The 27,456-nt window shown below is 38.6% G+C and overlaps 1 protein-coding gene across 8 annotated transcripts in view; it reads right to left on the minus strand.

Moving 5' to 3' along the window:
• RHOT1 (ras homolog family member T1) overlaps positions 1 to 27,456 on the minus strand; it is a 70,735-nt gene that overhangs the window by 4,193 nt on the left and 39,086 nt on the right. For 3 of the 8 annotated variants that reach the window (XR_004269749.1, XM_032280922.1, XM_032280924.1), the window contains exons 12-20: positions 26,168 to 26,252; positions 25,660 to 25,805; positions 23,816 to 23,916; positions 22,046 to 22,176; positions 20,644 to 20,727; positions 16,990 to 17,109; positions 16,288 to 16,490; positions 15,014 to 15,109; positions 13,233 to 13,355 (exon numbers count right to left, since the gene is read on the minus strand). Coding sequence is in view for 6 of the 8 variants with exons in the window: in XM_032280922.1 (XP_032136813.1) it covers positions 13,233 to 13,355; positions 15,014 to 15,109; positions 16,288 to 16,490; positions 16,990 to 17,109; positions 20,644 to 20,727; positions 22,046 to 22,176; positions 23,816 to 23,916; positions 25,660 to 25,805; positions 26,168 to 26,252 (1,089 nt within the window). In the remaining 2 variants the exon portion in view is untranslated. Of the gene's footprint in view, positions 1 to 11,617; positions 11,732 to 13,232; positions 13,356 to 15,013; positions 15,110 to 16,287; positions 16,491 to 16,989; positions 17,110 to 20,643; positions 20,728 to 22,045; positions 22,177 to 23,815; positions 23,917 to 25,659; positions 25,806 to 26,167; positions 26,253 to 27,456 lie in introns of all 8 variants that reach the window. The other 5 variants (XM_032280923.1, XM_032280925.1, XR_004269750.1 and 2 more) reach the window with 4 other exon arrangements.

Raw genomic sequence — 27,456 nt, forward strand, 5'->3', positions numbered from 1 at the left:
ACTCCTAACCTCAGATGATCTGCTCGCCTCGGCCTGCCAAAGTTCTGGGATTACAGACATGAGCTACTGCGCCTGGCCTGAGAGATTTGTTATTTTATTTTTAAATTTTTACATTAATTTTTTAACTTAGGAGGAAAAAAGGATTAGGCCCTAAGCTAGTCATAATTGCATTAAAATCAGTCAAAATGATTTCTCATAAATAGTCTTAAAATATGGATATCTGTTTCACATAGCTCCCTTATGGTTTTTTGTTTGTTTGCTTATAGAGATGAAGTCTCACCATGTTGTCTAGGCTGGTCTTGAGCTCCTGAGCTCACGCAATCCTTCCACCTTAGCCTCTCTAACTGCTGGAACGACAGGCTGGTCTCCCTTATGTTTTAAGAAAGTATTGGCCGGGCACGGTGGCTCAAGCCTGTAATCCCAGCACTTTGGGAGGCCGAGGCGGGTGGATCAGGAGGTCAAGAGATCGAGACCATCCTGATCAACATGGTGAAACCCCGTCTCTACTAAAAATACAAAAAATTAGCTGGGCATGGTGGCGCGTGCCTGTAATCCCAGCGACTCAGGAGGCTGGGGCAGGAGAATTGCCTGAACCCGGGAGGCGGAGGTTGCGGTGAGCCGAGATCGCGCCATTGCACTCCAGCCTGGGTAACAAGAGCGAAACTCCGTCTCAAAAAAAAAAAAAAAAAAAAAAAAAAGTATTATTCATGAAATAATATATTCTGATTGACTTTATTGCTTAGTTTTCTTTTGCATTTCAAGATCAATATAGATATATGTTCAAGATACAGCTAGTTTAGAACTTAAGGTAACTATTAAGTCATAAAATCTATTTCAATGGATCCATCAATGTTACAGTCGCTGTTTAAGACACTTTTAGACATGGAAAGTTACTTACAGAACTATTTTACACCTTTACCACCTACTGGCCAGGAGCAGTGGCTCACACCTATAATCCCAGCACTTTGGGAGGCCAAGGCAGCAGATCACCAGAGATCAGGAGTTTGAGACCAGCCTGGCCAACATGGTGAAATCCCACCTCTACTAAAAATACAAAATTAGGCCGGGCACGGTGGCTTATGCCTGTAATCCCAGCACTTTGGGAAGCTGAAGCGGGTAGATCAGGAGGTCAAGAGACGGAGACTATCCTGGCCAACATGATGAAACCCCATCTCTACTAAAAAGAAATACAAAAATTAGCTGGGCATGGTGGTGTGCACCTGTAGTCCTGGTACTTGGGAGGCTGAGGCAGGAGAATCACTTGAACCCAGGAGGTGGAGGTTGCGGCGAGCCAAGATTGCACCACTGCACTCCAGCCTGGCAACAGAGCAAGACTCCATCTCCTAAAAAACGAAAAAAATATTCAAAATTAGCTGGGTGTGGTGGCAGGTGCCTGTAATCCCAGCTACTTGGGAGGCTGAGGCAGGAGAATTACTTGAACCCAGGAGGCGGAGGTTGCAGTGAGCCGAGATCACACCACTGCACTCCAGCCTGGGTGACAAAGCAAGACTATTAAAACAAAACAAAACGAAACAAAAAGCTGCACTATCAAGCTCTATTTACAAGAGAGAAAGCATTAATAATGGAGGGCACACTTCACTGCTTAACTGACACCACCTGAATAGAGTATAGTGTGCTCTCACATGTATTCTGTAAGTATCAAAAACTGATTCATGTTTGTTGTTTCAGTTCTCAAATACAGGCAAGTAACAGTTTCATAAAGATTCTGGCTTCTTTTTTCTTTTCTTTTCTTTTTTCTTTTTTTTTTTTTTTAGACAGACGGACTCTCACTCTGTTACCAGGCTGGAGTACACTGGCTCGATCTTGGCTCACTGCAGCCTCCACCTTCCCGGTTCAAGCGATTCTCCAGCCTCAGCCTCCCAAGTAGCCTGGGAGTACAGGTGTGTGCCACCACGTCCAGCTAATTTTTGTATTTTTAGTAGAGAAGGGGTTTTCATCACGTTGGTCAGGATGGTCTCGCGATCTCCTGACCTCCAGTGATCCACCCAGCTCAGCCTCCCAAAGTGCTGGGATTACAGGCATGAGCCACCATGCCCATCCTGCTTCTGGCTCATCTCTAAACTTAAGCAGAAATAATTCTTCTACAATTCAAAAGCATAATTCTTTTAAAATGACTTACAGAAAATATCATCTTAGAATAACCTGTAGTATCTTATTGCATAGCTTTTCTTTCTAAAGTTTACTTTCTTTTCAAATATGAAAAATATACACTCATTAGAAAATAAAGTAAGAAAAAAATTAATGCCACCCAAGGCAACCAATTAAAATGTCAGATATTTTCTTTTAGACTTTTTTTAGTCAGAGTCTCACGATCTTGGCTCACTGCAACCTCCGCCTCGCGGCTTCAAGTCATTCTTGTGCCTCAGCGTCCTGAGCAGCTAGGATTACGGAGGTGTGCACCATGCCCAGCTAATTTTTAGTATTTTTAGTAGACATGGGGTTTCACCATGTTGATCAAGCTGGTCTCAAACTCCTGTGCTCAAGAGATCCACCTACCTCGGCCTCCCAAAGTGGTGGGATTACAGGCATGAGCCACTGTGCTTGGCCCTTTTTAGACTTTTTCTATGTATTTTTTACACAGCTGCAAATACAACGTGTGTATAATTCTACATATTTTTTACACTTGTTATAATGTATGAACTTTTTCATCAATTATGGAAACATTCTAAATAGCTGGATCATATTCTATTCTCTGACTGCTGGCTATCTCCTTTTATTATTTTATTTTTCAGAAACAGCATCTTGCTCTGTCACCTAGGCTGGAGTGCAGTGGTGCAATCCTAGTTCACTGCAGCCTTGAACTCCTAAGGCCAAGCGATCTTCCTGCCTCGGCCACGTTAAGTAGCTGTGACTACAGGTATGTGCCAACAGGCCTGGCTAATTTTCAGTTTTCTTGTAGAGATGGGGTCTTGCTATGTTGCACAGGCTAGTCTTGAACTTCTGGCCTTAAGTGATCCTCCTGGCTCAGCCTTCCAAAGTGCTAGGATTATAGGCATGAGCCACCATGCTCAACCTGGCTATCTCCACTAATTTGTGACTACAAAAAAAAAAAAAAAAAAAGACTTTCTATGTAACATTTTTCTCCATTATTTAGGATGTTTTCCTTAAGACAGACTTTCCAGAATTAAATGTTACAAGGTCAAAAATGTATATGTGTGCCTATGTATGAAGGGTTTTTTCTAACCTGGTGATATACCAAAATCACCAAATTTTCCTACTCTATGTGGAGTAAGATCACTTAGTTAAGCAGTATCTCTGTTTAGAACATGAGAAATAATGACTAAGTGATGAGCACAACCTTAACTAACCATTCGCAGTTTTCTGAGCTCTCAAGCTCTTAGGTGAAAATTCCTGTGTCCGGGATGTTGGCTTTCTGGCTTAGAAGTGCTGAAGGCCCATAAATGTATCAGACATCAAGTTCTCCTTGACACAGGTGTAGGAGCCAACCAATACATCTAGACTTGAGTTTTAGTAAGGCTGCTACTTAATAATGCAGAAAGAAAAAAACGTTGCGGCCGGGCGCGGTGGCTCATGCCTGTAATCCCAGCACTTTGGAAGGCCCAGGCGGGTGGATCACGAGGTCAAGAGGTCAAGACCATCCTGGTCAACATAGTGAAACCCCGTCTCTACTAAAAATACAAAAAATCAGCTGGGCATGGTGGCGCATGCCTGTAATCCCAGCTACTCAGGAGGCTGAGGCAGGAGAATTGCCTGAACCCAGGAGGCGGAGGTTGCGGTGAGCCGAGATCGCGCCACTGCACTCCAGCCTGGGCAACAAGAGCGAAACTCCGTCTCAAAAAAAAAAAAAAAAAAGAAAAAAACGTTGCAAAATTCAGGTAATAAAGGGTTAAATGAATAACTGTGTGAAGTCACACAAAGCATATGCAGACTGGCCAAAATTCCAGTGTACCTGTGCACTGAATATCTTTAGTGCAAAGGCAAACAAAATGTTTTTAATTAATTCTGCTACTTATGCTGAATGTGAAAACCGATCTGGCTGGGCACAGGGGCTAATACTGTAATCCCAGATATTTGGGGGGCTGAAGCTGGAGAACTGCTTGAGGCCGGGAGTTCAAGACCAGCCTGAGCAACACAGATCTTGTTTCTACAATTTTTTTTTTTAAATTAGCCAGACATGGAGGTGCGTGCCTGTCTTAGCTACTTGGGAGGCTGAGGTGGGAGGAATGCTCAAGCCCAGGACTTCCAGTCTGCAGTGAGCTATGATTATGCCACTGCACTACAGCCTGGGTGATAGAGACTCTGTCTCAAAACAAAAACAAAAACACAAAAAACTCCAAGTCTTTATTGGCCCAATGTATATAACCAACAATAAATAAAGGAAATGTTGTCAATTGCAATATTTAGCAATATAAGGTATAAAATTCTGAAGGGTTTAAGGGAATTCAGTCCATTCTAGTTATTCCCAAATAAGGTATTTAAAAATACTCCAGTTGAAAATTTTTTTATAATCTGTTCACATCTGAGATATAAAAACTATACAGAGATCTAAAAGTCTGCAACAGCCTGGGCAAAAGCTTTCTTTAAAAAATAAATTTAAAAATTACCTGGGCACAGTGGTGTGTGCCTGTAGTCCAGCTACTAGGGAGGGTGAGGAAGGAGCCCATGAGCTGAGTTCATAGAGGCAGTGAGTTGATCACACCACTGCACTCCAGCCTGGGCAAAAAAGCAAGGCTCCATCTCTAAAATAAATTAATTAATTAAAGTCTGCCAAAACTGGCCGTGCGCAGTGACTCAAGCCTATAATCCCAGCACTTTGGGAGACCGAGGTGGGTGGATCACCTGAAGTCAGAACTACTAGACCAGGCTTGCCAACATGGTGAAACCCCATCTCTACTAAAAATACAAAAAAAAAAGAAAAAAAAGATCGGGTGCAGTAGCTCACAAGGTCAGAGACCAGCCTGATCAACAGAGCGAAATCCCGTTTCTACTAAAAACACAAAAATTAGGCTGGGTGCGGTGGCTCACGCTTGTAATCCCAGCACTTTGGGACGCCAAGGCAGGCAGATCACAAGGTCTGGAGTTCAAGACCAGCCTGGCCAACATGGCGAAACCCTGTGTCTACTAAAAATGTAAAAATTAGCCGGACATGGTGGCATATGCCTGTGGTCCCAGCTACTTGGGAGGCTGAGACAGGAGAATTGCTTGAACCTAGGAGGCAGAGGTTGCAGTGAGCCGAGATCGCACCACTGCACTCCAGCCTGGGTGACAGCGTAAGACTCTGTCTCAAAAAACACACACACACGCACACGCACGCGCACCCACACGCACACGCACACGCACGCACACACACACCACTGCACTCCAGCCTGGGAAACTGAGTGAGACTCCGTTTCAAAAAAAAAAAAAAAAAATTAGCCAGGCATGGTGGTGGGCGCCTGTAATTCCAGCTACTTGGGAGGCCGAGGCAGGAGAATTGCCTAAACCCGGGAGGTAGAGGTTGCAGTGAGCTGACATTGCACCAATGTACTCCAGCCTGAGCGATGGGGAAAAAATAAACAGTCTGCAAAAATTAAAATTTGATGAAAGGTAAGAATTCAGAATGTGTTACTCAGATATCAACTAATCTTGTCTTAGACTGTAAGCTATTTTGCAGAGGCAAAGATAAGTTCAGAAGAATATACTCAGAAGAAGCAAAACTGAGAGATTTTACTCAGAGAGTCATTTTTATCAGTCTTCCCACACAATTTCTCAGAAACGTATTTGAATTTCCTATTTTCACTCCTCTCATCTCACCATCTTATTCTTTCAAAAATACAACTAAGAGATGTACAAATGCACGAATGTGAATGGTCTTCTACTTTTACAACTCTATCCATGGCTATATCTCAGGTATAGATTTTGAGATAATACTCTAAAACAACCAATATAACTGTAATGCGCATGTATCTAAAGCTATCAGGGCAGATATCATATTAGCTTTTTCTTATTTGTAATTATGTATCTCAAGTTGAAATCTATACTGAGGTCACCAAACTACAGTAAACTTTTCTGTATTTATTTATTCAGAGACAGGGTAGCTCTGTCACCCAGGCTGGAATGCAGTGGCACAAACGTTCACTGCAGCCTCAACTTGCTGGACTCAGATGAGCCTCCAGCTTCAGCCTCCCATGTAGCTGGGACCCCAAGTGCGTGCTACCATTTTTTATTTTTTTGTAGAGACAGGGATCTTACTTTGTTGCCCAGGCTCGTCTTGAATTCCTGGGTTCAAGTAATCCTAGTGCCTTGATCTCCGAAAGTGCTGAAACTATAGGCATGAAACACTGTGCCCAGCTCTATTTTTTTTTTTTTTTTTTTCAGACAGGATCTCACTGTGTCACCCAGGTTAGAGTACAATGGCACAAACATAGCTCACTACAGCCTTGACCTCCTGGGCTCAAGCAAACCTCTCACCTCAACCTCCTATGTAGCTGGAACCACAGGTGTGAGCCATCACACCCAGCTAATTTTTTTTTTTTTTTTTTTTTTTTTTACTTTTTGTAGAGATAGGATCTCACTTTATAACTCAGACTGGTCCCGAACTCCTGAGCTCAAGTGATCCTCCCACGTTGGCCTCCCAAAGTGCTGAGATTAGAAGCATGAGCCACTGAGCTTGGCCCTTTTCTATTTTCAAATATTCTACTTAAAAAAAAGTCTTCTGAAGCCCGGCACAGTGGCCCATGCCTGTAATCCCAGCACTTTGGGAGGCCGAGGCAGGCGGATCACCTGAGGTCAGGAGTTAGAGATCAGCCTGGCCAACATGGTGAAACTCGTCTCTACTAAAAATACAAAAAATTAGCCGAGTGTGGTGGTGCATACCTATAATCTCAGCTACTGAGGAGGCTGAGGCAGGATAATTGACTGAACTTGGGAGGTGGGGGTTGCAGTGAGCTGAGATAGGGCCACTGTACCCTAGCCTAGGCAACAAAGACTCTATCTCAAAAAAAAAAAAGAAAAGAAAAAAACTCAATAAAGTATTAACAATTTTAAAAAGCCTTCTGGACTCTCTACTTTTATGTCTCTAGATGTTTCAATCTGTTAAAGTATTTTCTATATCTACTTCTAATAATAATGCCATTACTGCTAACAACAATTTTAATAAGGATAATTCTAACTGAAAAAATGGGCATAAAATATTTTAATAGCATATTTATCAAAATAGGTTAAGGACTCAATAACAGTGTCTACCAGCTTCAACACAAACCATAAGCAAGCTGTTAACTGAGCATGCCTAAATAGGATCATACTTTGGGAAAGGACCACAGGTTTGCACCAATGTCAAGAAATGCTTCACCAAGCATTAGAAGAATCCGAATTTACAGATGATCATGAATACACAGGAAATGCTCCAATATCTATATGTTAACTAGTGATACTTAAAGATCAGATAAGGTGAACTTCACCTTGTCATGTCCTTTAATATATTAACCACATGGCAAAAAATTTAAAAATTATAAGCAGCAGCAGTTACGCTTATAAGCTTAATGAAAATATGTAATATAAACTTTTGTATAACTTTAAATATATGACTATGTATACAAATTCACAAGCAGTCTTATAAGGACCTTCATACAAGGGAACAAGTAAGTTTCATAAGAAACTAAAGCAGGACTTCCTTGGATACAGTATTTTACTACAACGTAATATCCCAAGGACTCCTGGATTTCCAACATTTAACAACATTAAGACTTTTAGGAACCCATCCTCTTCATAAGGCAATCCTATGAAAAAGCAGTTCATTTTATTCTGACAATAAAATTCTTCCTCCAACAAAGGGCTCTTCTATTAGGTAATTAATTCTAACTACATAAAGGAAGAACTTGGGTGATTATTAAAGCAATATGGATAAATGAAGTTAAGTCATTAATGAGTGGCTTAAAATAAAAGTCACACATATTTAATCTAAAAAGACATTATAAATGGGGTAAAAATACGACAGGTATGATGTCTATCCATCATACTTATCGGTCTCTGTAAATATTCCGTGTGAATTATGCACTTGGTTGTCAAAATAAACTGCTGCTACTGAACTTAAGATGTAACATGAACCAACAACTAATATGGCTAATGCAAATAACAGAATGAAAGAAATCCTAGAACCAAAATATGCACAAAGGAAATCACACCCAAATAATAAACTATAAAATAAGTAATATTTGATTAAATAATAGGTTAGAAGAAGTGGTGGGATTATACACTGAAACCTATCTGGGAAGGAGATTGAGAGTATTAAAAAATGAGTAAGTGACATAGACAAACAAAGGAAAACAAACACCTAAAAAAAAAAAGGACAAATTAAAGTTCACGGGACACTACAATCTAGTAACATTCTCATGCAAAGTAGGAGTGTTCTCAAGTCAGAGTAATAAATACTTAATAAATAAAAATCCTGGGTAGTTCAAACCAACAATCAAGCTCATCTATATGTAATCACTTTCCAATTGAAAAGATATTTAAAATATATTCAAAAGGTCTTTTTCTCCAGTAACGTAATTTACACCACTTGAAATAAAAGCAGTCCCAAAGATTAAAATCATCTGACCACATGTTAATCATCCTCCAAATGTATTTAAGTTCAAAGAATTCCCGTTATTCATAAATTAGTCTAAAGAAAAACATAACCCTATCCAGATCTAAGAGTGAGATCATAATTACCGAAGAGTAGGGTTACATGTGAGATGGATGTGTGTTTAATACTACTCTCACATGCCAAAGTCAATATACATTCAATTAAATTGGAAATAAAAAATTTTGTATTAGTGCTTTCTATTTTTAAAATATATAGCATTAGTAAATAAGTGCAAGAAAAAACACAATTTTTTCTTGTAAAAGGAAAAAACAATTGCAGAAATTAACCTCTTGAAACTGCCTAAATTCATTATCAGGTTATACAGCACCTTCCTTTTTAGCATGAAGGACTAACATCACTGAAAATATAACCAAAGTTAAAAAATGTTTTTCTTAGAGACATAATATTTAGAAAGATGCTTAAAGGCAGGTTCCATATCTTCTTCAGTTTCAAATTTTGCCCCAGCTCACAGCAGGTCCCTATCCAAAGCAGGTATTTAAATTAAGTATTCTGAATGAATAAATCAAATCAGGTGGGGTTAGGAGAGAGTAGGGTAGTAAGAGAACGTGGCCTCAAACATGTATCGTATCTGATAGTAATTTCTATTTCAGTGACCAAAATTTTTACAAGCACACTAAAACAATGCGCTGATTTGAGACCAATACTTGTCTACTAATTTAATTCTTTGCAGACATTCAGTGAAACATTTTACCTAAGTAAAAATGACTGGGCGAGGTGGCTCACACCTGTAATCCCAGCACTTTGGGAGGCTGAGGTTAGGCAGATCACCTGAGGTCAGGAGTTCAAGACATGGCGAAACCCCATCTCTACTAAAAATACAAAAATTAGCTGGGCAATGTGGCACGTGCCTGTGGTCCTAGCTACTCAGGAGGCTGAGGCACGAGAATCACTTGAACCCGGGAGGCAGAGGTTGCAGTGAGCTGAGATCACGCCACTGCCCTCCAGCCTAAACGGCAGAGTGAGATTCCATCTCCAAAAAAAAAAAAAGACAAGCCTTTTAGAACTGCTCTTTTATAATTCTAAATCAAACACTAAGCATGGTAGTTCTGATTTCTAAAACAAAGACTTAGGACCTAGTGCTAGTTGGGAACCCTCCCTATGAACAAAATACAGTGAAAAAATTTTATATGGCTTTTACTTAATGAGTCAATCCATCTTTTCTGTGCTTAACATTAGGATATCTCTAACACAGGAAACCAACAGTGACCAACTAGCAACAGCTGCATTTAAACCTGAGAAGTAACAGGAAAAGGTGGTTCCATTCTCATCCCACCACCCAATAACTTTTTCAAATTTTTCATGGGAAAGGAGTAAAATGGTGGTGGTGATGGGAACAGAGACATTTTTGCTCTATACGTGTCCTTTTTCTTGGCCTCCATTTTCACAACTAGGCCATAACTTAAGACTGAGGTTGCAAACTGGTGGACTGTCAACATGCTTTGTTCTGATCAGTACTTTAAAAATTTGTTAATTAATCGCTAATCTTTAAATATCAGGAAATTTCACACAAAAGCCTTGATTTCCAGTCTCTTATAATACCAGAAAATCTGGCGACACCAGGCCTGTGCAACAGCAAACGGCCAGAGCTGAGTGGTGGCTGCCTCTTTTAGACAGTGCCTGCTGCAGTCTCCACCTCTCCTTGTTTCTTATAGTTGGCCACCTTTATTCTTTTACATTATCCATCCAGGACCTGTGGGCACTGGGCTTTTGGACCCCACCTACCTGTCTTACTTAGCTTTCATAAACTAGAAGAAACTCCAGTACAGACCCCCTAAAATTCCACTGTGCTTCTCTTAAATAAATTAAAATACAAACAAGGATAAGGAAGGAGTTGTTTGAAAAGTACACTGGTTCCTCTACCTGTCGTTTTCATTCTTTCCATTCATGATTACCAGATGTCAGGATGTGTGCTGACATTACCATTAAATTACTTCCAGTTTATAAACAGATACAACTAAAACTTACTGATTTCTCTTTGAGGACCACTGTATAATTTACTATGCGCAACAGCATTCATTTAATGCACATCCATCCTATTTCATTTGAAAGCTGACTAAACCAATCTAGGAATAAAATTGCCACCAGAGACACAGACAATGAATCAATCTGTAATTATGGACAATCAAGAGTTTCTAGAATAGGTGGTTTGTGATCAGCAATTACGGGGAGCCAAGGTGAGTTCACCAAAATAAGACATCAAATAGATGTTGCTTGCTAATTAGATAAAATTATGATATTGGTAGATCAGAGGAATGTGGAAGAAATCATATGCTGATTTTAGAAAAATCTTTCATGAAATCTCTGATAAGACAGGAAGATAAAATATGGGCTGGATAATAACATATTTTTCATTAAATGAAAAATCCTTCCCCAAGAATTTTGAACCTATCATTGAGGAAAATAGTGCTCTGGTAGAATACTATAGGGCTTGCTCAATTTAGCACTCTCTTTCTCCAACCTCTGGGTATTCAACCTTATTTTTTTATCAGTAACTTGAAAGACAGTACATATCTACCAAATTTGCAAATAACACAATGCTGAGAGAGATATACCATGGGACAAATGACAGAAATGTTTAAAATGACTGAGCTAGAACAAATGGATCAAAAGAAGAATATGACATTTAATAGATATATGTATCTGCATTTAGATTTAAAGCATCAACTAAAAAATGTCAAATACACAATTAGAAAGGAAGGGACATCTGTCTCTTCATACGAAAAACATCTGATTTTAATTAACCCCAAGATAATATATGTTAACAGTGGGATGGGACTGCCAAAAAGTTAATTCATGCCCTAGACAGATGCTGTCCTGATTGTGGAACACAGCTGCCCACAGTTCTGGACTAGTCACACTACAACTGCAACACTGTTTTCTATTCTTGGTGGCACCTTTTAAGAGGTACTGTGAAAACCTAAGGGGCTTTCAGATGAAGACAACCAGGATTGATGAGTTCACTAAACCATCTAATTTAAGAAAAGGCTGAAAGAAATGGGGATGTTCTACCTGGAGAAGAGAAAATTAGGGGAGACATGATGGCCGTCTTCAAATGCCTGAAGGATTGCTATGTTGAAGAGGGAGTAGAATAGTCGTATGTTGTTCTAAAGGGCACAACTAAAACTAAAGAGAGAAAATTATAGGGAAAACATTTAGTTAAAAAAAAATAAAAGCAAAAGCAAAAACCTTTTCCAATGAGGCAAGCCATCAGCAGATAAACAGCACTCTCTCAGGAAGGCTTGCAGGAAGGCATTCTAACAGGAAGCTATGCCAGATGAATTCTAGATTCTCTTCCAACTCAACAATTCCCAACACTGGAGTGCCTGAGTGTTGTTTGGTTTGAACTAGCCTTGCATTTTCCATCAGTCATCGTGAGAGAATCTGTCTATGTTACTACTTTACAAGGTGCTAAAGCACAGAAGCAGAACTTTGCCACCAAATGAGTGTGGTGGTCCCTTCAAAGCAGTTACCTGAGATGGCTGCATTCTTATTCCAGAGCTGATAGTGCTCAAAACATCACTGAAACTCTTAGAATGCCTTCAAAATCACTGTTTCTGACTCACAGAAGAAATAAACTCACTGTTTCATAGACACATCTACTATACTGCTGGTGGATACAAACTATGATCATTTGATACAGTTAAAGTCTAGCCCTCAGTGAGTTTCCAATGGTGAGCCAAATAACTGACCCATTTCTAACCAAAACTGAACACTTAGCTTGATCATCCATCTTAATCAAGCCCAGCTCCCAATGACTTTTAAATGATTTCAAAAACCTAATTCATCCTTAGACACATACAAATATGACATCAGGTACAAATTAGTATTGAGCTCTTAAATGCTCAAAAAATGCAAAAGTGACTTGAACAAAGGTAGCATGATCAGAATAAGAATACAACCTTCCAAGACTATTGCTTTGAGGGAATATATGCATCCTTTTTTTTCTCTTTCTTAAAAGCATATTACTTTATAAGATTAGTTCATATTTTTGTTTCAATTATAAAGACCTAAAAAACCAGTACTACAGATCTTTTTCTCTTTTCCATATTCCTTTGAGTTCTTAAAGCTGGTTATTATCCTCATGTCTAGAAACCATGTTCTTTCAAATAAACACTCCAGGTACTTAAAAGTAGATTATAATTATAAGTGGTTTCAAGAATAGAATATTTTTTCAAACCCAAAATACTGTTTGCATTACTATAGTTTTAATGAGATATATTATTTCAATGTAAGCTGAGTACAGTATAATACAATATCTTTCATCTGGAATCAATGTGTCTTTTCCTTACTACAAAAGTCCTAATCTAGTTCTATAACTCACAGCCAAAGATTTTTATTTCCCTATACATATTATCTTTTAATAGGAAAGATATTTTATCTTCCTTATGAAAAACTTATCCAAAATCTTATTTTATAGTCCTCTAAATATACCTATTAATTTTAAAACATTATTAAGGATGCTTCCGAAACTAAACATTGTCATCACAGTGAGAATTTTAGTGGAAGTTAGTTGGGCATCAGTCAGCTTGTCTTTGTAGTGAGTATCTATATCATAAATAGTTATCTGCTTTTTTCTTTCGTATTTTAACAGAATGCCTGGTACCCAGTAAATAAAGTTAAGAACCTGTTAAGAACTGCAGTGAAGATTTTGTTCTTTACAGATTGCAGCAAGTCTGAGTTGAGGAAGTTCTGACAGATGCAAAATGTACACCTGTTGCAGGTGCACATACAGCGTAACCGGGCATGGCTGCGAAAACACACAGAAGGACAGGAGTTGAGTTCTTACAAATATGGCACAAGTCAGGGTGTGCCAACTTAAAAAAAAAAGACTTAGGCATAAGCAACACTCTTTGTAGAAAGGAAAAGGACAGTGTGGGGCATGCTAAAGTTGTGCAGAATTCCACATTTACCAAAAACATAACAAACAGTAATAGCTTCCTCCTCCCTCCCTATAGAAAATCTAGAGAAAATTGGCTAATACTTTTGCTTTTCTGGAGGGGTGATGGAATTATTATTACATGAACTTTTGTGGAATAAATATGCACAGCGATAGATGGCACCCTCATATAAATTAAAAGAAAAACTGAGTAAGCCATAAGCACCCACCAAAAGGACAAAGTTTGCTAGCATTTAAATAACTATTTCCTCCTCCTCCTCCCTCAGTATACACACATGCCTGAAAACCAGGAAGGAGAAGAATGATAAATCATTTGATTCAAAAGACGAGTATATTCAACTCTGAGAAGATGTGAACAACAATGTCTTTAATTCATCAAGCACCCTGGCTCTCAAATGAACTAAATCAAGGTGCTTTATAAATTTCTACTCAAATAAAATATAGGGATGATTTCATCTGCTACCCAAACACAGCAGCTAAGTATGACAGTATGAAACTCTGGGTAAGGATGTAAAAATCAACAAAGGATCCAATTGATATTAGATGTGAAATTTAGGGAAACTTTCTGACTCCTTTCTGGTTGAGCAGAGTTGCACTAGTTGGTGGTGGCACAGGGAGCAACCCATTTCACCTCGGCTCTAACTATCAAAGTAGGGGGTGTCTCTAATGACTGTTCAGTGGTCAGAGCCACTCATTCATACAAAGCCATCACACCATCCATGAAGAGGCAGTGGTGCAGAACCCACTCAGAAGAGCGCCAACTGATGAATCAATGACATCACTTCCTGTAACACCTGAACACTTTTTTATAGGCTTCTCAGTCAAAGGACTGGCCCAATCTGACTTGGCTTAGTTTGTGAGATCTGATGAGACCACAGCACACGGTGGCATGGTTGTGGCGATTAGCAGCATCCCAATAATGCCTAATTCCCAACATGAAGAAAAACAAGAATTAATTTAAAAAAAAACTTATATAGGCTCAAGACATTTCTTTTTCATTTTTTTTGACTTGTGTTGATGAACAAATCACTGCTACTAAGTCACTGCCAGCTGTCATACTGGAATCCACCTGTTATTTTATAAATCAAATCTGATTCTTCAACATACACAAGGCTCTACCCACCAAAAAGGAGAGATGCAAAGTATGCTTAGCAACAGGGAGATGCTTCATGAGAAGTAGTTTGGGAATAACCATATAAACAAGTGTCCATGTATGTACATTTATCATATAACACACGCATGCACACACACACGAAAGAATTACAGTAAAATGTTTTAAAGATGCAGATGTAAAAACATAGTTGCAGTTACTGTAATTACAAGATTAAAGAAGTACATTTATATAGTAAAGGAAGACAACATAATATACAGTTAGGCAGGAAGCCTGACCAAGCAGTGCGTTTCTACATAATTACTAAATGTTAATTATGGCAAGAAAGGAGATTTGGTCATCCTCTAAGAAAATATCAACAAAATCCCACAGAAGTCATAAAGAAAAAGTAACTTACAAAGCAGTTTTTAGAAAGACCCAGATTTTTCTCAAATTCTCTATTCTATCAGTGTGGCCCATGTCTCGGGAGAGTCTGTCTCTGTAATGATCCTCTCTGTAGATAACATACATGAGAGTTTTAAAGCAAATAAAACATAAATAAGGTTTTGCTTATTCTATAATAATAGGAATGACTTGTTTTCGAATACAAATAGAAATTCAAGGATTTGTTGCATCTAAAAAAAGTATTAGGTAATAGAATAGCAGTAAAGTTAACTCTGATTTTAAAAATCTGTATAAATTAACACCTTTTTGAAAAATGTCAGTCTTGGTTCATAGCAATGTTTGATTATTACTCTATTTTACACTGTAGTTTTCATAAGAAAAATAATTTAGAGACTAACATAAGAATAAGCAGAATAAGCTATGAAGTCCTGAGAAACGCACTGCCTGAAAAACTATTTTGTTACAAAACAGAATTTATACAAACACACTACTTGAGGCAAATGCCATTAAGAACCATGCAATTTTAAGGCAGTTAGTAAACTACAGAGATGACCACAGTTATGTGCTTGTGCATATGCATGTATAGAGATATAATAAATGTACATGAAATTTGTAGCTCATAACACTTAATGCAAAACATTTTTACAATAGAAATTCCAATTACAAATACTCTTTACAGCACTTTAAAAAGACATCCTGAACTCAAACATACCCATAATTTCAACATAAATTAATAAAACATTTTAGAAAACTTCATATACCGAAGGTCAATAACAGAAAAATATAAAAATGAACTTTCTGTTCATATGGAAATGCCTTATAAACCTAAAAGTACATAATGCCAACCCCATTTTATTCCAGTAAAACTATTTTTTAATGCTGGGTGGCATTTAAAAAATTTTTAAAAATTTTTAAATATTTTAAAAATTTAAAATAATTTTTAATAATTTAAAAAATTTTTTAAATATTTTTTAATATTTTAAAAAATAGTTTTAAAATATTTTTTAAAACTATTTTTTAATGCACAATTTTTTATTGTACTATCCTATTAAGATAGTTACAGCCTGCTAAAACATATACAAATATTGCCAGAAGCACTGTTTATATCATTTTATTATGGCATTCAAACCAAACTTGCATTTCCTCAAATTTGTACCTTCTCATTACAAAGTATCTTTCTGTTGCTGAACAATTTCTATGTGACAAAGATAATCCCTTCGTGGCTAATAATGGCATGCAATGTTATGAACCATGCACCATGAAAATGAAGACAGAGCAAGTACTTACGGATACATGGCCATTGTTGTCAATTTAACAAAGATATCTCTACTGGGGGCATCAGCAGTATTGCAAGTGAAGGCTTGTGGCGGAGGCATTTTGTGTTTCCTGCAGAAATCAGTAGGTGAAATACTATACTCTTGTTTAACTTCATGCAGGTCTGACTTTGCAGCTATCATTAAGCAGGGTATTCTGCTGTCCATAAAGTGTTGCTATGAAATAAAAAATGAAATCAAAATCTGATAACAAGTTCAAAAATTATTATTTAAATGTGAACCATTTTCTCTAGATAGGCCAAGCAACAATAGTTTCAAAGCAAAAAAAATGAACCAAAAGGCAAAGATTGGCAGTAGTCTAGGTGAATCTCACATAATAAATAAGATCCAGACCACTTTTCCAATGCTGATGACAAAATAGACCTACACTGATTCTTTAGATTCACTACAATTTTAAAAAATACATTTAATTTAAAACACACATTAAACATTTTGAAATATAAAGAAATCCACCTAAGTTATCATAAAAACTACCTTCATTTTTTCATACCACCTCTAGTGCTTAAGCACATACATTGATATGTGTGTTTATACAGTTGCAGTCATGCTGGACATAACCAATTAAAAATGTAATACTGTCTCCTCCATATGCTTCAGAATTCAAAACTATTATGTATGAAGTTACATTTAGTCATAGTCTGTAGAAGCAACAAACCTTAAAAATCCTGGCACAGTATTCAAAGGATTTGGGGTTACTGACATCATATACCAGGCACACAACATCACAAATGATCTCAGCTTCAGTTAGAAATTCCGATTCTGAGATATCATGCAACTTGTAAAAGAAAAAGATAATGAAAAGTATAAGTATCATAATACTGATATATTAAGTCATGATAGCTTATTACTTCCTCCCCTGGACTTTCTACCTTTAAAAGTATTGGTTAAGCATAACTTTTCAGGCCATTTTTATAAGTGTAGACGAACAAGTATCTTCTGATTCTGTAGACTAAAAATGGTGATTAAGATTCTATGGAAGCCAGCCAAGTGCAGTGACGTGTGCCTGTAGTCCCAGATACTGGGCAAGCTGAGGCAGAAGAATTGCACGAGCCTGGGAAGCAGAGTTTGCAGTGAGCCGAGATCTCGCCACTGTACTCTAGCCTGGGTGACAGCAGTGAAACCCTGTCTCAAAGAAACAAAACAACAGATTCTATGGAAGCTAGTATTAGTGAGTGACTAATGTCTGGGGGCAGGCCCGCCACACGCATTGTTTACATTCTACAGATAAGGAGACAGGCTAGAAAAATTAAGTCAGTTGCCCAAGGTACACATCTAAGAAGTCATCAAACCAAAAATTAAACTCAGATATGATTCTCAAGTCTATTTTCTTTCTACCATTCTACCATGCCACCTTTTCTCCCCACTAATCAAAAACAAAAAGCAAATGACTCTTTACAGGAAGGTCATTTTGTTCTGTTTCACTGCCACTCTTCAGTGTTTATTACAAAATTTCTTAAATATCCCATCTATGATACGATAATGATCTCCAACAAAAGTAAATTCAGGGGTGGGCGCTATGGCTCACATCTGTAATCTCAACACTTTGGGAGACTGAGGTGGGCAGATCGCTTAAGCCCAGGAGTTTGAGACCAGCCTGGGCAACACAGTGAAACCCCTGTCTCTACAAAAAATACAAAAATTAGCCAGGTTTGGTGGCACATGCCTGTAGTCCCAGCTACTCAGAGCCTGGGGTGGGAGTATTGCTTGAGCCCAGGAGGTGGAGGCTACAGTAAGCTGAGATCACGCCATGGCACTGCAGCCTGGGCAACAAAGTGAGACCCTGTCTCAAAAAAAAAAAAAAAAAAAAAGAGTAAAAGTCAGTACTGAGTTATATAAGAGAGTACATCTTTGTTGAGAGATGAAAGGGCAAGTGTAGAGTCAGAAGTAACTAATATATTCCAAATAAAACACTATTACAGCATGCATAGTCAGAGACATAAAAAAATATGAATTTGTAAACAATAGTGTAAGGTTAAGAAAACAGGAAAATGAACAGTAAACTATATTGACTGATATGTAGAGCTCTACTTATAGGAGAAGAGGCAACAAACAATGTTTAATATGAAACTAACGAGCTTTTATCATAAAGAGTAAAATATATATGAGGCTGGGCACGGTGGCTTATGCCTGTAATCCCAGCACTTTGGGAAGCTGAGGTGGATGAATCACCCGAGACCAGGAGTTTGAGACCAGCCTAGCCAACATGGCGAAACCTGCCTCCCCAAAAAATACAAAATTTAGCCACAGGTGGTGGTGCATGCCTGTAATCCCAGCTACTGGGGAGGCTGAGTGAGGAGAATCACTTGAACCCAGGAGATGGAGGTTGCAGTGAGCCGGTATCATACCACAGCACTCCAGTCTGGGCAACAGAGAGTCTATCTCAAAAAAAAAAAAAAAAAAAAAAAAACAGTAAAATATATATGAAATTCAATGAGATCATCTGGCAAAATAAACTATTTCCGAAAAGAAAAGAGAATGAATTTTTTCCAGTACCTATTACTGGTTAGGAGCATCTCATATTAGCTGACAATAAGAAATTCAGGCTAGAGAGAGTAAGCCACTTCTCCAAGTTTATATAACTAGCCAATGGTGGGCCAGGATTGAAACTGAAATTTGACTGGCTCCATAGACAGCATATAACCACTTTCTACTGTATTTCATAGTGTCTTTTCAGCCCTTCTTTCATACTTTTTTTATTGTTTGTTTGTTTCTATTGCTCCTTGCAGAACACGGCTAACCCATGGGCAGTGTGCCTTGAGTAGCCCACACATTTTCCAGGCTAACATATTTGTTAAATATTCCCTTCCCTGCTAAATAAACTTGATTCAGATTACAGATAAACTACCAAGCACTAGTATGGTTTTCATATTAATTTCTAGTCAATAGTACAGAAAATATATATTTTTTAAATAGAAGTATACAGTCATAAAAAAGAATGAGTTCATGTCCTTTGCAGGGACATGGATGAAGCTGAAAGCCATCATTCTTAGCAAACTAACACAGGAACAGAAAAGCAAATACTGCATGTTCTCACTTGTAAGTGGGAGTTGAACAATGATGGACACAGGGAGGGGAACATCAGACACAAGGGCCTGTCCGGGCTGGGGAGCAAGGGGAGGGGGAGCATTAGAACAAATACCGAATGCATGTGGGGCTTAAAACCTAGATGATGGGTTGACTGGTGCAGCAAATCACCATAGCACATGTATACATATGCAACAAACCTGCACATGTATCCCAGAACTTAAAGCTTAAAAAAAAAAAAAAAAGAAAAGAAAAATAGAAGTAAAGAAAGTAAAAGGGGAGTTCATTTTTTTCAATTTTCTTTCTTTTTTTTTTTTGAGATGGAGTCTTGCTCTGTTGCCAGGCTGGAGTGCAGTGGTGCCATCTCAGCTCACTCAACCTCTGCCTCCCAGGTTCAAGCAATTCTTTCGCCTCAGCCTCCCGGGTAGCTGGGACTACAGGTGCATGCCACCACACCCAGCTAATTTTTGTATTTTTAGTAGAGACGGGGGTTTCACTATGTTAGCCAGGATGGTCTCGAACTCCTGACCTCATGATCCACCTGCCTCGGCCTCCCAAAGTGCTGGGATTATATGGGTGAGCCACTGTGCCCAGCCTTTTTTTTTTTTTTTTTTTGAGATGGAGTCTTGCTTTGTCGCCCAAGTGCAGTGGCGCAATCTCGGCTCATTGCCATGTCCGCCTCCTGAGTTCAAGCGATTCTCCTGCCTCAGCCTCCCAAGTACTTGGGGTTACAGGCACATGCCAGCACGCCTGGATAATTTTTGTATTTTTAGTAGAGATGGGGTTTCACCATATTGGCCAGGCTGGTCTTGAACTCTTGACCTCAGGTGATCCACCTGCCTCAGCCTCCCAAAGTGCTGGGATTACAGGCATGAGCCACCAGGCCAGGCTCATTTTTTTCAACTTTCTTATTGTAGTGTAGCTAATATACAATTAAGTGCACCAACAGATGCATTTTTACTTATATCTATACCTGTGTAATCATCACATAAATCAAAAGACTTAAAAATTCTAATGAATAAACCAGGTGAAAAAAATAAAATCAAGCTTGGCATGGTAGCACATGCCTGTAGTCCCAGCTACTTGGGAGGCTGAGGTGGGAGGATCCCTTCAGCCCAAGAGCTAGCCAGGGCAACATAGTGAGACCACATCTCTAAAAACATTAAATTAAAAAAAAAAAATCATATGCAAGTCCTACATAGAGTCATTCAACTGGAGCCAATTTGTTTTTAAAGAAAAATGTACCCAATAATTAATAATTTTCGTATGCCACAGAATTTCTTACCAACAAGTATTTCTCTTGTCCATATACATAAACAGTGTTAATTGCATAGTAGGATTTATGATCTTCACGAATTTTCTTCTGCCTCTGAAAACAGAACCGAAAATCTCAGTATCTATAGTAACTAGTTTTCAACAATACACATACACACCTCTGTGCATGTGTGTGTGTTATAAATAAATAAAAGGGCATTCTTCCCTAACTGTGTACTATTTATCAGTACAAAGGAGATACTGATTTTGTTTCCTAGTTCTTAGGCCCTAAAATAAAAGATGGCATATTTGTTCTGCATAAAGTACATGCAATAGCTAAAAAGGAAGGAAAGCATCTGTATTATTCAAAGTATATTCTAGAGCCACCTGCTGGCAATCCTCCTTATACTATAATTTGGTCTGATCTAGAATAATACTCATCTAGAAATATGTTGGCAGGTTGTGGTGGCACATGCCTGTAATCCCAGCACTTTGGGAGGCCAAGGTGGAAGGAACACCTGAGCTCAGGAGTTAGAGACCAGCCTGGGCAACATGGCGAAACCCCATCTCTACTAAACATACAAAAATTAGCCAGGCCTGGCGGTTCACGCCTGCAGTCCCAGCTACTCAGGGGGCTGAGGTGGGAGGATCACCTGAACCCAGGTAGTCAAGGCTGCAGTGAGCCACGATCATGTCACTGCACTCCAGGCTAGGCAACAGAGCAAGACCTTGCCTCAAAAAAAAAAAAAAAAAAAAAAAAAAAGAAGAAGAAGAAGAAGAAAGGAAACATGACATGTCAGCCTTCTTCTTACTCAAGGGAGTAGTAAGAACTAGATATCAATATTCTTTTTTTGAGATGTAGTCTGCTTCTTTGCCCAGGCTGGAGTGCAATGGTGCAATCTTGGCTCACTGAAACCTCCGCCTCCAGGGTTCAAGCAATTCTCTGACTCAGCCTCCCAAGTCGCTAGGATTATAGGCACCCACCACCACGCCTGGCTAATTTTTGTATTTTAGTAGAGATGGGGTTTCACCATCTTGGCTGAGCTGGTCTTGAACTCCTGACCTCGTGATCCACCTGCCTTGGCCTCCCAAAGTGCTGGGATTACAGGTGTGAGCCACCAGGCCCGGTATCAATATTCAATTCAAAATATTTACTCTGCATTTACTTCATGCCAAGGACTATGTTAGGTGCCTTCACATCCACAGTCGTTTAATGTCCATTTAAACAGTGGTTAAAAAAAGACAAATGATAGCTAATACCAATAAAACAGAGATAGTTCAACAGGATTATTGTTTAGACTGTTCTTGACTAATATATGTAGGCCACTGAGTTCTAATAATTATCTAAAAAGGTCAATGGCTATAAAAACATTATGTAAACTTGTAACTATAAAAATTTGTTGAATAAAATTGAATTTTATGAGAACTCTCACCATTAAGTTTCTTCCAAGAAGAGCCTGAAGAACTCCACTTTTCCCACAGTTTTTCATTCCAATTACATTACATCTGAACACATTTCTTTGAGTTTGTTTCTTCTGCAGGTCTATCTTTTTATCTCTTGTTACTAAAAGGAAAAAAGAACCCCACTAAATATGTACTACTTAGATTCACTGAGCCTCCATTCCACCTTTTGCAAAATAGGGCATTGCTGCTTCTTTTTTTTTTTTTTGAGGCAGAGTCTCGCTCTGTCACCCAGGCTGGAGTGCAATAGCACAATCTTGGCTAACTGCAACCTCCACCTCCTGGATTCAAGCAATTCTCCTGCCTCAGTTTCCTAAGTAGCTGGGATTACAGATGCACACCATCACGCCCGGCTAATTTTTGTATTTTCAGTAGAGACGGGGTTTCACCATGTTGGTGAGGCTGGTATCAAACTCCTGACCTCATGATCTGCTGCCTCAGCTTCCCAAAGTGCTGGGATTACAGGCATGAGCCACCGCCCCCGGCCGCTTATCACTTTTATGAAGTATCTGATCTATAAACAAACACACTGTACAACAGTCAAGCTGTATGTGAATGAAGTGCACAGAATGCAGAAGGGCCCCACTTAGTGGAAAAAATGCACTTCTGCAAGTTGACTGGAATGTGAATTTCTAGTAATCAAACATTTATTTCATCATAAAATTAGTATATTTTCATAGGGAAAATGTTCTCCAAAGGAATGAAAATCACTAAGAATATAGCCAAGATTGGCCGGACGCGGTGGCTCACGCGTGTAATCCTAGCACTCTGGGAGGCCGAGGCGGGCGGAACACCTGAGGTCAGGAGTTTAAGACCAGCCTGACCAACATGGTGAAGCCCCGTCTTTAAGAAAAAAAATTTTTTTAAAGAAAAGAAAAAAAAAAAAAATATAGCCAAGATTATATTCCATCTAATTTTTTCTGTGATAAACTGTCACATTTTATAAACTACAATATGCTATTTCAAATCTGCACTCTCTTGGAGATGGATCCATAAAAGGGAAAGGGACACACACTTTGGGGTTAGCCAGTCTTTCTAATGTAAACTGTAAAAGAGGCAGGCCAGAAAAAATGCTATGTCATCAGGAGAGCAGGCATCCCTTCCTGAGGTAAAGAGACCTCCTTAGGCTATACCCGAAGACTGAACTACAACAGACCTCACCAGAGATACTAGTGCTAATAGAAAAAAACTGAAAATAATAAAAATACATATTATGGTATAGTTAAATAAGTTACAGAACATCCATATTGTGACACATTATTTAACATTAAGATATATAAAAGTACCAATTGGGGTATAAGAAACTCTTGAAATGATCAGTTCCTTAACTTATTTCCACACCTATGGTTTACTTCAAGTGGTGCACATTGCTTGGCAAGAATGCCTGGCCTACATTGCAAGATCTGTGAAAGATGTATTAATACAGAAAACAAGTTAACAGGCATTGTTTTTAATGTTTAAAGAAAATTAAAATGCAAGATCGACTAGTAATAGCTCTTCCTCATTTTCATCAGTGGAGTATCCCCAGGGAGTAGACAAAAAGCAGTCTCTACTCTTTCTTTTTCATAAACAATAAAATCAAGCACCTCAACACGAAAGAAAATACCAGATCACGAGGAAAACTAATAGAGTGTAGATGGAGGACTAATGAAGATGAGTTTATTTTTACTCTTTGTTACATTTGAAAGTGGAGTCTTTAAAAAGATCTCTAATCATGAGTTGAATAGTGTCTAGATACTTACCTGTAATAGCTGAAGCTTGAGACTCCTGCTCAGTCAATATCGAATAGCCTAGATATCCCAAATACTCCAGGCACCGCTGTACATCTAAATAAGTCGTTAGCCTATGAAAGAGAAGGATTTAAAATGTGAAAAGTTCCTAAAAGAATATTTATGGGAAAAAAAAAAAAAGCCAACAGATAAAAAAACTTTATGCACCAGACCCAGTCAATTTTTGTCCAGACTACTTTAATTTCCTATGTGCCCAACCATAGTTTTTCCTATACTGCCATTCTTTTATTATTATTTTTTTAAAGATAGGATCTCACTTTGTCATCCAGGCTAGAGTGCAATGGTGCAAACATGGCTTATTGTAGCCTCAACTCCTTGGGTACAAGTGATCTTCCTGCATCTTTACCCACAAGTAGCTGGGACTACGGGACATATGCCCCCAAGCCTGGCTAATTTTTTGTAATTTTTTAGTAGAGACAAGGTTTTGCCATGTTGCCTAGGCTGGTCTTGAACTCCTGAGCTCAAGTGATCCACCCACCTTGGCCTCCCAAAGTGCTAGGATTATAAGTATGAGCCACATTGTCTGGCCTACACTGCCATTCTTTTTTTTTGATTTTTTTTTTTTTTTTGGGACGGAGTTTCGCTTTTGTTACCCAGGCTGGAGTGCAATGGCGCGATCTCGGCTCACCGCAACCTCCGCCTCCTGGGTTCAGGCAATTCTCCTGCCATTCTTAAGGCAGAGAAGAAAGGAAGAAGAATGCAAGATGGTGAGTAATTCCTCTCTCTACTCCATCTACCCAGAAACAGCAAGAGCACAAAGATAAGTGGTGAGTGCTTGATAAAATCTAGATAAGAGTGGGGATATTTTATGTGATATACTTTGTAAGTTAATATAAAGTTAACATATCTTCAAATATTAGCTAGTTGAAGACTTAATAAAACACTTATGAAAAAGTGACAAAGGTGCAAAAATTGTTGAAAGGTATCTGAAATTAGCCTTTCTTACATATTTGAAAAAAGAAAAGATCCTAATGTTGAGTAAGTTAAGGCTAAAGCAATTACGTCAGCATGCAAGATCAGAAGATTCCCTTAATACCCTAGGCATAATATCAACCATGCTATAACTAGGTTGTAGACAAATCCTCACAAAATCTTACTAAGAGTTCATTAAAAGGCCAGGTGTGGTAGCTCACACCTGTAATCCTAGCACTTTGGGAGGCTGAGGCGGGCAGAGCACTTGAGGCCAGGACTTGGAGACCAGCCTGGCCAACACGGTGAAACCCTGTCTCTATTAAAAATACAAAAAATTAGCTTGGTGTGGTGGCACCTGCCTGTAATCCCAGCCACTCAGGAGGCTGAGGCAGGAGGGCTTGAACCCAGGAGGCGGAGTTGCAGTCAGCTGAGACCGTGCCACTGCACTCCAGCCTGGGCAACAAAGTGAGACTCCAACTCAAAAAAAAAAAGAGTTCATTAAAAACAAACAATAACAACAAAACAACAGTCTTCAGTGTCAAGTAAAATATGCTTCTCCTCATATTCTGAAAGAGTAAGAATTGTGCAGTAGCAATGACATTTCCAAATCCCCCAATCAAACAAAAAACTACTAAAATTTAGTTGCTTTTCACATAAGACTTACTACTTTTTCCCTGTACATCATCCAAAAGAAAACAATCCCTTCCTGATCAATTCACAGAACATTTACAGTTGATCTTAGAGATATCAGCAGCTAATCTTGCTTAGAGGCAATTATGATTGAAGCATTTTATAAGATCTCACAAGCTTACAAAGTGACAAATGTAATACGCCATAATTTTAAACTATTTAAACTAGAGGAAAGAGGTGAGCTCTATACTCACGTCCACTGGGAAAGGAATCCCTGGTAGGTGATCCAGCCCCTTTCATTGGTACAAACTGTGTTATTCACATCTGGCCCCCAAGGTATGTAAGGGAAAACTTTAAATAAATCTTTAAGCTCATCAGGTGACAAAGCACAGTCTCTATCCTGAAGATACACAAAGATACACAATGTTTGGATATCTAACAGAATAATTCCCAACACAAAAGCCCCCTAATGTAGTAAAGCTATGCTTTTAAAAACGACTTAACAAATGAAATTTTACATTTTATCAAGAAAATTCCTCACATGTATATAAGAAAACCTGTGAGTGTATTAGAAATTAGACATTTTCATCTTGAGAAAACAACAAAGGTAAACAGCAGAAAACATTTTTGCGAATTTAACACAGAGAAGTTAAGCAGTTTTTGGTATGTGACGGACACATCCCATAGCTCAGGGAACAGTTACATAATTCACAGAAAAAATATTTTGCTATGGTTTATGGAAAATTACAGCTAAAAGCTTACCAAATCATGCTTGTCAAAGGTGCTTTGGAGAAACAAATATGCATGATGATTTAATTCAGTAGTGCAATCAGGAGGTATTTTTAGCCTGTTGAAAAAATTCAAGAGTAAAATAAATAATTAATCAAATTTTAAAATTTAAGAAATGAATGTAAAATCGCAACAAGTCTTTTGTGAAGTAACACCATTTTACAAGAACATCTTCACTTGATATCATTTAGACTTTCCCAAGGAAACTCTCTGGAGTGATTTTGGCACTCTTCAGAAAAGTCACAATAATGCTCATTCCAAAATAAAAACATTTTCTTTTTTTCTCTTGTTAAAATTCAGACAGGGTCTCACCCTGTCACCCGGGCTACAGTGCAGTGGCATGATCATAGCTCACTTCAGTCTTGACCTCCTGGGCTCAATCGATCTGCCCATCTCAGCTTCTTGAGTAGCTGGGACACTACCATGCCTGGCTAATTTTTGTATGTTTTGTAGAGATGGGGTCTCACCATGTTGCCCAGGCTGGCTCGAACTCCTGGGCTCAAGCAATCCACCCCCGTTGGCCTCTCAAAGTGGTGGGATTACAGGAATGAGCCACTGCACCAGGCCCATTTTCTTAAATATCAGAAGGACAAGTTAATTTTAAAAATTTACAAATAAGGCCGGGCGCGGTGGCTCAAGCCTGTAATCCCAGCACTTTGGGAGGCCGAGGCGGGTGGATCACGAGGTCAAGAGATCGAGACCATCCTGGTCAACATGGTGAAACCCCGTCTCTACTAAAACTACAAAAAATTAGCTGGGCATGGTGGCGCGTGCCTGTAATCCCAGCTACTCAGGAGGCTGAGGCAGGAGAATTGCCTGAACCTGGGAGGCGGAGGTTGCGGTGAGCTGAAATCGCGCCATTGCACTCCAGCCTGGGTAACAAGAGCAAAACTCCGTCTCAAAAAAAAAAAAAAAAAAAAAAAAAAAAATTTACAAATAATATTGATTTACCTGTCATGGGTTTGTTCTTCCTACAAACAAATTTTAAGTCGTACTTATGAGCTTCATATTAATTCCAATATTGTTAATGATTTGAAAATTATGTAAAGATAAGTTATTTCTACCTGATTTGACCTCTTTTACCCAACCCAAATTCAGTTTAATAAACATTAACCCCTTCCCTTTCTCTCCCGCCCTTCCGTTTCCCTCCCTTTTCACTCCTAAAAATAAAAATAAATAAAATAAATAAAATAAACATTAACCAAATGCATTGAGTGCTGGGCATGGTAACTCATGCCAGTAATTCCAGCACTCTGGGAGGC

The sequence above is a fragment of the Sapajus apella genome, unplaced genomic scaffold, assembly GCF_009761245.1.
Source record: "Sapajus apella isolate SASKATOON/1434 unplaced genomic scaffold, GSC_monkey_1.0 scaffold12, whole genome shotgun sequence".
NCBI lineage: Eukaryota > Metazoa > Chordata > Mammalia > Primates > Cebidae > Sapajus > Sapajus apella.